This window comes from Penicillium expansum (assembly GCF_000769745.1).
Source record: "Penicillium expansum strain MD-8 chromosome Unknown contig53, whole genome shotgun sequence".
Classification (NCBI taxonomy): Eukaryota; Fungi; Ascomycota; class Eurotiomycetes; order Eurotiales; family Aspergillaceae; genus Penicillium; species Penicillium expansum.
Window position 1 is genome coordinate 103,874 of NW_015971293.1, and position 11,009 is coordinate 114,882.

Genomic DNA, 11,009 nt, shown 5'->3' on the forward strand with positions numbered 1-11,009 from the left:
ATGCCGAATAGTTCGCTCCGTCATTCCTACCCGTTCAAAGATCTGGGGAATAGAGCGAAGGAGGAAGATTGAGGAAAAGAAAGAATGAATTCCATGATGACATCGATCTACGATGTAATAGGTAATATAAACTACCTAAGTAATGGCTTAATTCCGAAAAATGTTGTTACTTACCCGAGTACCAGACGATCAGCTTTTTGCTCTCGTAACGAAAACCTCTATTAAGTTAAACAAGTGACTGACAATTCTGACATTTCTGACAATTATGACACTTTAATTGTCAAAAGATAAGCTGACCATTGCTGATTGGTTCTGAAAGCATACATTGCATTACGTACTGAATATCCTTAGGTCATCATTTTGATTTAATTCCCTACTTGAGGTGGGATATAGATCAAATAGGATCAAATAGTTAGATAATGAGAACCTCAGAATGGCCCGATCTAATTTTAAAATTATTTTAAATATCCCCTTTTTCTCTCTCCCGTTCCCCAGGGATTGTCTTCCTGCATGACCTGGTGGCTTTCTGACTGGTCGAGTGAGTGCTCTACTAGGATCTCCCGAACCAATCACCATCCAGTGATAACGGCTTTCCACCTAACCAATCACAGTTGGTCCCATACTAAAAGTCGCAGTAGCGCCCGAGGGACTCTGCACTCAAAAACTGTGGGGTGAACGTAATGTGGAGGGGAAAAGCCTAAGAGCCTATATATGCACTGTATGCGCTCTATGCACTCTCTATGCACCTTGAGTGCTGTCCCTAACTCGCTATATCCTTTGACCGCTGTGCAATCTAATTTGTAATGCATTTCCAAAATAGGCTGTTTTAGATTTACAAATACTAGTCCCCGGAGTGGAACACCCCGGAGTCCAGGACACGTTCCCCGGCACATGCTAAATTCCTACTCCGTACTCCGGTGGCAAACGGAAGAGCACGGACTTGGCTAAACTGATGCCCAGAGTATGTAATAAGAAATAAGCTGCAATGGTTGGCCCGGGGAGGTTTCTATTATGAATCACCAGTGCCCCCATTGATACCTTTATGGTATGTATGTTAATCCAAGGTTGAAATCCTGCCCAAACTAAGAAAAAAAAAATAACGCCTTCAAACTCCATGCTCCTAAAAATGAGGCATCCACGGTGAAAATGCGATCGACTTGTGGCGTATGCTTTTACTCGGTGAAGTTGCGCAGCTTGGTCAGCTCATCCAGCAATTCTTGCAGATCTCCATCGGAGATCTTGTTCTGAAGACTCGGAATGAGAGACTTGGCCTCCTCGGCATTGTCGCAACACAGACTACCTATTCAGAGGAAGACCCGAGTCAGTGAATCTGAGTTTACCATGTCTTCCTTCCAACAATGCAATCCAGGCGCATGCACCATGGATCGGATAATCTCTTGGCTGATGGGAGGAGGGGCAGTGCAAAGCAAAACTCACCCAGTTGCGACCGTTCAAACATCTCCAACTCTGTGTGAGAGTTCAAAAGGCGTTCGACTGCCTTAATGTTCTCTTCGTCCTTGAACCGAGCAAAGACATCCAAGTAATCCAACGTCTTGGTCAAGTTCCTGTAAAAAAACATTACAGGTAAGCATTCGATCTCGATATCGAATGGTCTATGGTCCACTCACTCCGGCTCTTCGTATTTGTTGCCCCCGCGCCGCTTGTTCTCCAGGACCTTGTGGATAACGAGTCGTGCTTCCGAAAGTGAGAGTGTGTGCGTGTGTTGGTCAGCGCCCAGCTTGAGCGTGGAGGCGGCTTCGAGCTCGCCTTGCGGCAGCGCGCGCTTGCGGTGCGTGGGTGGGGGTAGTTGGATGCTCATTGTGCAATTTCAAGGGCAAATATCGTAGGTTCGCTTATGCAGCTTAGTGCATCTAAATTGAATGTAATGGTGAAAATAGCTTGCCCGAAGTTACTTCGTCGACCCCGTGTATCTGCTGTAAAGAAGATGAGGTTTGACTTGTTTGGCGCGACGTTGATCTCTGCAGTTTCAATTCCGGCATTTCAAGGCGGTGACGGCGTCACCGCCTCCCCCTCGTGAAATCAAACAATAAAATCCGATGGGAAGCAAAATCATCGTACTTATTCATTACTATTAGTACTATAACAAAAATTGTTTCTTAGGGTAACGAAGTCTTATTTTTGTTCATGGAGCAAGCCCCAAGTCTCATATATAGCTATGCAACAACTCTATACCTTCCGAAAAGCGACCTCCCGCGGCAGACGGAAGCTAGCGCAGAACATCTGCTTCTTGGGACTAACTAGCCTCACATTGTGAATGGCGAGTTCCACTTCCTGGTTACCCTTGCCCCCCACACAGTCTTCGACAGTGATCTTGTGCCCGATACGCTCAGAGATTCTCTCGCAGATGTCGATGTGATCATCCACCTCGTTATCTGAGTGTCCCGAGAAACAGTAAACGTGGACCATGGGCAGTTTTTGCTCCGTGTTGGGTGCAAATATCTGTTCCTCACCAGCATAGAGTCCGGGGAAGGCATCAAGGAACTCAATAGCCGTAGCAGGCAGGTTCATGACATAGTGGTTGACAATGGTAGGACGGGTGTATTTCTTCGGCGCGGGTAGCGGGCTCCCGTTGCCTTGCGCAGCCTTACGCTGCTTCTCTCTGCCCACCTTGGGGCGGATAGTAACGGTGAGAGGCTTTGCATTCAACAACAACCGACCCGAGGAACGGATAAACTCCCGACCATCCTGGTTGAAGGGGGTAACGAAATCTTGCACCTTATTACGGGTAATAGCATCTTGCATGACTTCAAATCCATGCGGGTTGAGATCGTTGGCCCAGACAAAGATCTTCTTCCGGCCTGCTGGCACGGCGAAGGGGCCGACGCCGGCCATCACGTCGCAGACCATTTCGCTGGGTTCGAACTTCTCGACCAGGCGGCGATGCTCGGTCTCCAGGCGGCTGTTCCAGTAGACGCGGGCATAATCGAATCGGAACTCACAGTCCTGCTCGTGCTGGATGACGTTCAGGTCATTCTCACCAGTCAGCAGTTCGAATGGGAAGGTGCGGAACTGGCTGTGAGAGCCGACGTCTTCGGTCTTATTGATGACGGTGCGAACAGTCGGGTTCTTGTCCATAAGAACCTCGGCAAGTATATGCTTATATGGGAAGTATTGGGCGCGAAGATTGAGATGCACTGTTTCGTCAGTATTGGGTTTATAGCCAGTGAGTCAGACAAACATACAGACATGCCCCACTTGAGTGAAGCCTTGAGGGATCTCTTCCATGAGCTCCTCGGGTAGAATCGATGAGATGATCTCAGCTATGACAACATTAGCATGGAATATTTAGCCGATGATAAAACACGATGGCAAGCATACCGTATGACCAGTAGTCATACTCCAGTAGCAATTCATAAGGCCCCAAGGCGACCGTTCCCTTATTTATGAGCTCGTTGATGGTAGGCGACCATGTTTCCTTATCTATACACTCAAATTAGAGCCTATCCATCAATGTTAAGGCCAACCCAGGCCCAATAAACCTACCATCAACCTTCAAGTCTTCGCGTAACAGCATAGCCTTCCACACCTTGCCATCTTGATCCTTCACCTCACGGATAGGGCTAATGCGTGGCAAGAGCAGGATATCGCGGCTCTTAATCAAATCTTTCCGCACGTTCGAGATATCGCTTGTTTTAAAAACCCGGGCGACAGAGAGGGGCACGCTTCTTCGGAAAAATGACCGGTCGAGTGTGCGCATAGCACGGTTCACAGGGGGTCGAAACATGGCAGAGGTCTCGTTGGGCGTAGCCTGCTCGGAAATTGAATCTGGAGGTGTCATTGGAGGTGGAGATTGTTTATTTTTGGCCTCTTGGGGATTGTCCACTTGTTCGAAGCTCGAGGCGCATTGCGGCGCGATAATTTATTTCTTATCAACCACGTGACATCTTATCTAGATCTAGATCCAAAGAGTACATGTGAGATGTAGAACGAGATGTGTCGGGATCGCTCGAATTATTATATATCTTGGTTGTGAGATGATTACTTCGAGAAATGTCGGAGCAATAGTGAACAGTAGCCTAAGGGGTAGTATTCAGTTTTATTTCTCCCCTATGCTAAAGTACTTTGCATACACAGCCATGTACCCCACAACCCTCTCTACTTCACATTTGCAATGTCTCCTGGCCGATTAACATCACATATCCGGTATTATCATGAACATGGCTTGTTAACTATGTGCATTGACATAGGCTTCAAAATTGGTAGACTATGTCACTAGATGTCCTGTCACACCGTACAGGATCCTCTATGATGCTCGAGCAGTGCTAAGCTCAAATCTCGGCTTAAAAAGTAGGGCGGAAACAATATTTTCACTAGACTGCTAAGCTCGTCATATTTTCTGATTAGAGTATGCTGAATTTGTTCGCTGATGAAACAGGCTCATGATTTCCCTGTTTTTACAAAATGTTGAGACGAGAACATAATAAATCGCAGATCGCAAAGCTAACATATCATCGTAACAGTTCGTGAGAAAGGTGGCTCATGCTGAGCCAAAGTACACTGGACATTAGAATGTCAATCTCTGAAATCAACACTGGTAGTCTCTGCTGCTTATGCAACACAATTTGCCTCAATAGGGCTTCATCCCCTCAATAAGAGAACGATCCAGTTCCCTCTGGGCTTCCAGATTAGAAACGCGGTCTTGCAGCTTCTTAATATCGCCATCCTTCTTCTTTAATGCCAGTCGTGTCATATCTCGCCCACGAATAATCCCCTGCGTCTTCAAGTCTTGTCGGTTAAGCAGCGAGACCACCTCATCATGCGCTTTGTTTGGCAAAACAACACTATGCTTTTCCAGAATATCGAGTAGACTCTTTGCAAGATCCGAGGTGTCAAACTTCGAGTCTGCAGACAGGACATCGTTGTATTTGCTAGGTGTGGGTGTCATGCATAATTCCGCAGACGAAGGAGGGAACATATCGGTGCGAGAGGAGCGGCATGAGAAAGGCGTCGCAAGTTCAGACTGGTCGTAGGGAGAATTATTATTTGTGACTTCTGCCAATTTGCTCTTGCCGGGTGAAGTCACCGCGGCGGTGCGGGGAGTCTTGAATGGGGATTCGGGATTGAAGTTGGGTTGTGAGATGAAGGTCTCAGTCCGGCTGGAGGATAGTGCCTTCACAAGCTCGTCATTGTCATCCGAATCGTCGTTCCAGCCAAAATCATCTGATGCTTCTGAGATCATTCTAGCCTTAGCTGTCTTGGGGGGTGACTTGAAGTTGCGCTGCGGGGTATCAATGAATCTGCGCTCAGTTTGTGGAGTGAGTAGTCCGTTGTTCATACGTCCTGGAGTACGTCTTGATGGGGTAAGCGAGGTAGGGTCGAGTTCGGAACGAGAGTTGGCAAGAACGGCTGCTTGCTCGCGCATTGTAGCGTCATCTGCCCACAGGAAGAAGCTGCATTTGAGATGTGAGACTTGCGCGCAAGTCCAAACTATTTTTCATGTCAGTCGGCTAATTTATATCAGGATGCAATTTAAGCATCATCCAAAGCTTCCATATCAGGATTCGACATACACCATTTCCCGAAGTTTGGTCCCTGTTTCTTAGTTTCACGGCGAACGGCAACCGGTCGTTCTGGGCAGTTACAGCGCCAAAGACCATCTTTGAAGAGCCCACGGCGCAGAGGCGCCGTAGTTCCTGGCGAGCCTGGGTATTTCTGAGGGGACGACATTTTATACAGTTTCCCCCCAGACGTTGTTCACGAAGGAAGATGAACGTTGTCGCCATGGAAACTTGCTTATCTTATCCGGACTCCACATGGCCTTGGCACTTTTCAAGACATTCTATGGAGTCCTCATCCCCAGGTGGGTTACAACATTGCTATGAATAGAATATAGGATATGGAGAACAATCCGAGACAATATCGCCTACTTTGTATATTTATTCCGATCACAGATGACCTCATATACAGTTGAGGCTAAGGTCGGATCTGCACACATCCAACGCCATTATTATAAAGAGCCTAACCCCACGTCGAGTCTATTCTTATATACAATCCTCCAACCACCCCCATGATCAAGCCCTCATTCTTCGATACCCTTTTATACGCCTCAAATGCATACACTATGTATAAACCCACAAGGACCACTCTCAACCCTCCCTAAAGAGCTATATCTCGCAATATCTGATTTCCTCCTATCCCCGTCAGACCTAAATGCTTTCACATGCACCAACACCATAACCTACAACCTCCTAAACAACACCCTCTATAAGCGCGATGCAACCTCACAAAATCCGAAGTCCCTCTTCTGGGCCTCAACAACCGACACAACCTCAACAGCCCTAAAATCCCTTTCCGCAGGCTTCGACATCCAGTCAAGAACAGACACAGATGCCCGGCTAAAAGGCTGCACCCCAATCATGCTAGCCGCTTTGCACAATAGTATTGCAGTACTCAAACTACTCCTGCTAAACGACGAAGCAAACCCAAACACCCGCGACAGGAAATGGATCCGCCCGCCGCTGTCCTGGGCTGTCAAAGAGGGCCACTCCGCCATAGTACAGACCCTACTGAATGATGATCGTACAGACGTCAACTTACAAGATAAGGCGGGGGATACCGCCCTTATGATTGCCGTCAATCACCAGCCCAAGATGATGACACTGCTTCTCTGTAGCGGACGGGCGGACCCGCGCATGCCAAATCGGCAGGGATGGACACCACTCAGCCGAGCTGCGCGTGAAGCAGATGGGGATGTGGGTTTGCTGCTTGCCAACCATTTGCGGCTGATTCTTGAAGGTGACAATGGCGCTGTGCATTGCCAGCATGTGTTTTTCTATGCGGCTATCATGGGGCATGTTGATATTGTGCGGTATTTGGTCAAGTATTTTGGGGAGAAACTTGATCCCAATGCCGAGGGACAGCAGTATGGACGGGGGGCGTTTTCAATTGCGGCTTCGGCAGAGCGGCTGGATGTTGTACAGTTTTTGCTAGGGTGGGAGGTTACAGATCCTAATTTGCAGACGCATTGGAAGAGGCAGACGCCTTTGTTTGTTGCTGCGGAAAATGGTCACGAGGAGATCGTGGGATTGTTGGTTGGATGTGAGAGGGTCGGGCTGGAGATTGCTGATATGCATGGGACTACACCGTTGGGGGTTGCGACGGAAAGAAACCACGAGGGGATTGTTAGACGGCTGTTGACTGGGTCTAGGCGGGCTGATCCCAATACTCGTGATGAGAACGGTCAGACGCCGTTGTTTAACGCTGCATTTTACGGTCACGTAGGTGTTGTAGAGCTACTACTTCAGGCGCACGGGATTGATCCACAGTTAGGCGATACAGATGGGAAGACGCCGTTGGAGGTGGCATCGGAGAATGGCAATCAGCAGGTAGTGGAGGCGCTGCAGAGATACATAGGTAGCCCATCATGAATATTCTGGTCTCAATTATCATGGCTCATCTGGTGTGCAGTCCCTATCATACGCTATATCTATCTATTCCTCCCAACAACCCCTCGGCACAGCCATGAGCGAGCCAGCAAGTCGAAGCAAGCGAGTAACGGATCGGTGTATGAAACAAAATCAGATAGTGGGAATCAAGCGGGAGAAGCCATATCTATGGCGGTATCACGAATGTAGCAAAACAATTCTAATATCGGCATCTAATCAGCAAGCACATGCCGCAACATGGCACCGAACGGATCAGCAAGCTTGAGAATCTCCGTGACCTCGGGCTTGATGGGTTCACCCGCGGTACGGCGAAGTTGGTCCTGCTTCTTTGTCCGCCGACGGCGCTCTATGGCGATAGGATCGTCAATGTCCTCATCTCCAGAGTCTTCATCCGAGGCATCAGAGGCTTCATCCGAGATAGTGAGGTCCTCCAGATCAGCCTGTAAGTCCAGGGTTAGTCTTAAAATTCAAATTCATTTTTTGAAAACAAGTGGATAGGAAACACATACCTCGTCAAGACCGAAATCACTACCCCTGAAAGTTGTAGCTCCTGGAATGGTCTCCCCAGATGTACCTTCAGCAGCCATCTTCTGGCGAGTTTTGTTCAGATGCCAGCGTTTCCGGTCTTCTTGCCACTTGATAAGTTGGTTGATTTCTGTGAGAGCAAGGTCTTTGTCGATCTGACCAACTCCAACAGCGCCTTGGAACAAAGCATTGATGTCCATTTTGCCTCCAGCGGGGCCATTGCGCAGGAAATCGAGAATCTCCTCGATCCAACCCATTAGAGACTGGAATAGGCCATTATCGTGCTGGTGCACTTCGTGGATGAACTTGTAGAAGTTGGCCTCGTGGCGAGCACACAGGTCGATGAAGGCCTGCACTGTTTGGTTCGGATCGGCAGAGGCATCCTGGCGCTGGGCACTCTCAATCACACTAATAGCATCGTCGGCAAATAGAGCAAAGTCCGTAATGCTATTGTATACGTTGGCAGATTTGTAAACCCGGACGAGCGGCTCGTAGAAGATAGTGAACAGATCGCGGAAGAGCTGAAGTGTGACTGGCTCCTCAACAATGCTCAACATCATCGCCTTATCGCGTTGGCGAGTGTAAAGCTTCAGAAGTTGCTTCATGTGAGCGAACCATTGGGCTCCCTGTTGCATTTCCAGGTCTACATTCTCCACGGCATAGTTCCAGGCCACGTAGCCGTTGAACACCTTGCCAATCTGATCCGGAGTGAGTTCGGGTGACAGTAGTTCGGAGCGAAGAATGGCCACAATTATGTCGACATCGTCAGCAACAGCCTCTTCTCGGATCTCATTCTTGACTTTTTCCTCGGCATCCGCGAAGCTCTTGAGCTTCTGAGTAAGCACATTATCTTCAACTTTTGAAGCCAGAGAATCAATTGACTTTTGGAAATCTTTGATGCTTTCGTTTAGGGTTAACGAGAAGATGCGTTGCAAAAGTGACCGTGAGCCGAAGGGCTGTGCCATGAAAAGGTCTAGAACACCGGACATGACTGCAGCAGGGTTGGCGATACGAATCACATTCTTCATTAGCGTGTATGGAACCAAACCGTGGATTCTCTTCGCCTGTGCAAACAACTCAGGGGAATTATCCTCGGCGAGGAACAGATGGTATATCGTTGCAGCAACCCTGTTCAGTGTTAGTAGGGCAACCACCAAGAAAATCAGACAACGTACTCAATACGGAGCCACTCAGCAAACTTCTGATATTGCGGGCTGAGGTCTGCAATTGAGGGCTTCTCTCGGATCTCGGCGAACAGTTTTGTCAATCCATCTAAAATCCAAGTGAGATTAGCGACCCATCTTATTCTGGAAGGAGCTCGCGACTTACTGCTCTCCACAATGTCCCGCCGGAACTGCTCCATGTACACGTCCAGCTCCGCCGCTCGTTGCCTAGCAATCTCATAGAATCTCTTCTGTTCCTCAATCCTCACAGCATCCATGTTCTTCCGTTTCTGGACATCAATCAACTCTTCCTCGTTCAACTCAATGGGGCGAGCAGTCAAGAATTCTTCCATGACCTTAGATTCAGCAATACGCTTGTTCTGCAATATAGTGCGTAGGAACGCGCGCAGCGACACACGCTGCTCCTCCCGGTACAGCACAGTCGCCCTCGACACGTCGCTCGTTGATGCACGCGGTGACTTCGTTGATCGCATTGATCCTCGGGAGATCGATCGCCGGAGGTCCCCTGCGGAAAGAGTTGGTGCAGAGAGACGATCCTCAGCAGCACTCGTGTCTTGTGTGGAGAGGGATGAAAGAGACGAAGCGTCATCATCTGCACTAGAGCCCCACCAGCTCGAGGTGGAAGAAGACTTGTTCTTTCGAGGAAGAGGAGGGAGTTGTTTTCCTGGCAGCTCGGTCCTCAGTCTCTTATGAAGCTTGACAAACTCTCCATATCTCCTCCCAATATGGACCTCCTGTTTGTCGTGGCGACGAACTCGAATGATGAATTCCTACAACAAATCTTGTCAGCAAAAAGATTCCCAGTCCCCAAAAGGTGATTTTCGAAATTATGAAACTTACTGCATGTTGATGGTATCGCACTGTCCGCTTGACAGAGGTTGTCCGAACAGCAGCCACGTTCACATCCCAACCATTGATTGAATTACCCTCGGGCATATTAGCTAGCAGGCCCGAATCCTGAGCACCACGCTCTACGATCTCCATCTCGGAGAATTGGATGCGCTCCTCATATCCCGACGCGGTCGGCACACCCGAAACCATCATCAGCTCCACGAGCTTCTCGCATTTCCGAGCCAACTTCCGGCGCTTCGTCTCCTCCAGTCGATCCTCGGAAGACGAGACATGCTTATTGGCGAACGATTCCAAGAACTATACCCCCAGCTGTCAGTCACTCTGTTCCTCCACAGGTTCCACTGGAAACACCCACAATTTGTAGCTTATCCTGCCAGAATTCCTTTTCGCGGGCTTGGTCGAGAAATGGGAAGTTGCGAACATGGTGAACGAAAATATACCGAAGAATAGGCAGCTCGGAGTCCACCGGTGCGACCTCGCCGAATTCCGATCTGAAGGGGGCGCCGAATCGTTGGAGCGCGGTAGGGGAATTTAGCTCGGAGATTTCATCTCGGACTTCGCAGGCAATGAGCTCGCGTTTGAGGTCTGCGCAAATTATCTACCAGTCAGTAAATGCGAACATGGAATGGATTATCATCATCCCATCCTCCGACTTACAGTGTTCTTGCTTGCCCGTCAAGACCTGGCCTGTTGGTGGGGTTGCACCGACATCTCCCTTACCGCTAGGGAATGCGGGATCAGGCGATTGTATTTCCGGCATATTGAACGGTAATTCGCCTGCTCACTTGAGAGGGAAACTGAGTCCCTAAGAGATTGAATCGCGCAGCCAGTGTCCGAGGTGATGTGATGAGAATTGCAAGCACAGAATGTGTCTGCCTAAAAAGGCTGGTTGGCGCTACAATCAAAAGAGCGGCTAAACAAGGCTGAATAGGACAGAACACTGGGTCTCACGGATGTTTTGCTTCTGTGAAAGGTGGAAACGAAAGCAAAGGTGGGGAGGGGCTGGAGCGGAGCAGGAGACGGGAGAGAAAATGATGTCGTC

At 48.9% G+C, this 11,009-nt stretch overlaps 5 protein-coding genes across 5 annotated transcripts; 1 reads left to right on the forward strand and 4 right to left on the reverse strand.

Moving 5' to 3' along the window:
* Nucleotides 1-1,172: 1,172 nt before the first annotated feature.
* Nucleotides 1,173-1,819, reverse strand: PEX2_020830 (DNA-directed RNA polymerase II subunit RPB4; the record flags this gene model as incomplete). The annotated part of the gene is made up of 3 exons (XM_016739358.1): nucleotides 1,173-1,300; nucleotides 1,438-1,565; nucleotides 1,629-1,819. The coding sequence occupies 3 exons, from the start codon at nucleotides 1,817-1,819 to the stop codon at nucleotides 1,173-1,175; spliced, it is 447 nt and encodes a 148-aa protein (XP_016599297.1).
* Nucleotides 1,820-2,187: 368 nt separating this feature from the next.
* On the reverse strand, nucleotides 2,188-3,799 carry trm5 (tRNA (guanine) methyltransferase; the record flags this gene model as incomplete). Its single annotated transcript, XM_016739359.1, has 4 exons — nucleotides 2,188-3,155; nucleotides 3,204-3,281; nucleotides 3,340-3,441; nucleotides 3,505-3,799. The coding sequence occupies 4 exons, from the start codon at nucleotides 3,797-3,799 to the stop codon at nucleotides 2,188-2,190; spliced, it is 1,443 nt and encodes a 480-aa protein (XP_016599298.1).
* Nucleotides 3,800-4,588: 789 nt separating this feature from the next.
* Nucleotides 4,589-5,688, reverse strand: PEX2_020850 (Zinc finger, GRF-type; the record flags this gene model as incomplete). Its single annotated transcript, XM_016739360.1, has 2 exons — nucleotides 4,589-5,448; nucleotides 5,532-5,688. The coding sequence occupies 2 exons, from the start codon at nucleotides 5,686-5,688 to the stop codon at nucleotides 4,589-4,591; spliced, it is 1,017 nt and encodes a 338-aa protein (XP_016599299.1).
* A 383-nt stretch (nucleotides 5,689-6,071) lies between these two features.
* PEX2_020860 (ankyrin repeat domain-containing protein) lies at nucleotides 6,072-7,388 on the forward strand (the record flags this gene model as incomplete). The annotated part of the gene is made up of 1 exon (XM_016739361.1): nucleotides 6,072-7,388. The coding sequence occupies one exon, from the start codon at nucleotides 6,072-6,074 to the stop codon at nucleotides 7,386-7,388; it is 1,317 nt and encodes a 438-aa protein (XP_016599300.1).
* Nucleotides 7,389-7,618: 230 nt separating this feature from the next.
* On the reverse strand, nucleotides 7,619-10,727 carry PEX2_020870 (PX domain-containing protein; the record flags this gene model as incomplete). Its single annotated transcript, XM_016739362.1, has 7 exons — nucleotides 7,619-7,846; nucleotides 7,916-9,059; nucleotides 9,107-9,203; nucleotides 9,261-9,885; nucleotides 9,956-10,264; nucleotides 10,323-10,552; nucleotides 10,625-10,727. The coding sequence occupies 7 exons, from the start codon at nucleotides 10,725-10,727 to the stop codon at nucleotides 7,619-7,621; spliced, it is 2,736 nt and encodes a 911-aa protein (XP_016599301.1).
* Between the last annotated feature and the right edge of the window lie 282 nt (nucleotides 10,728-11,009).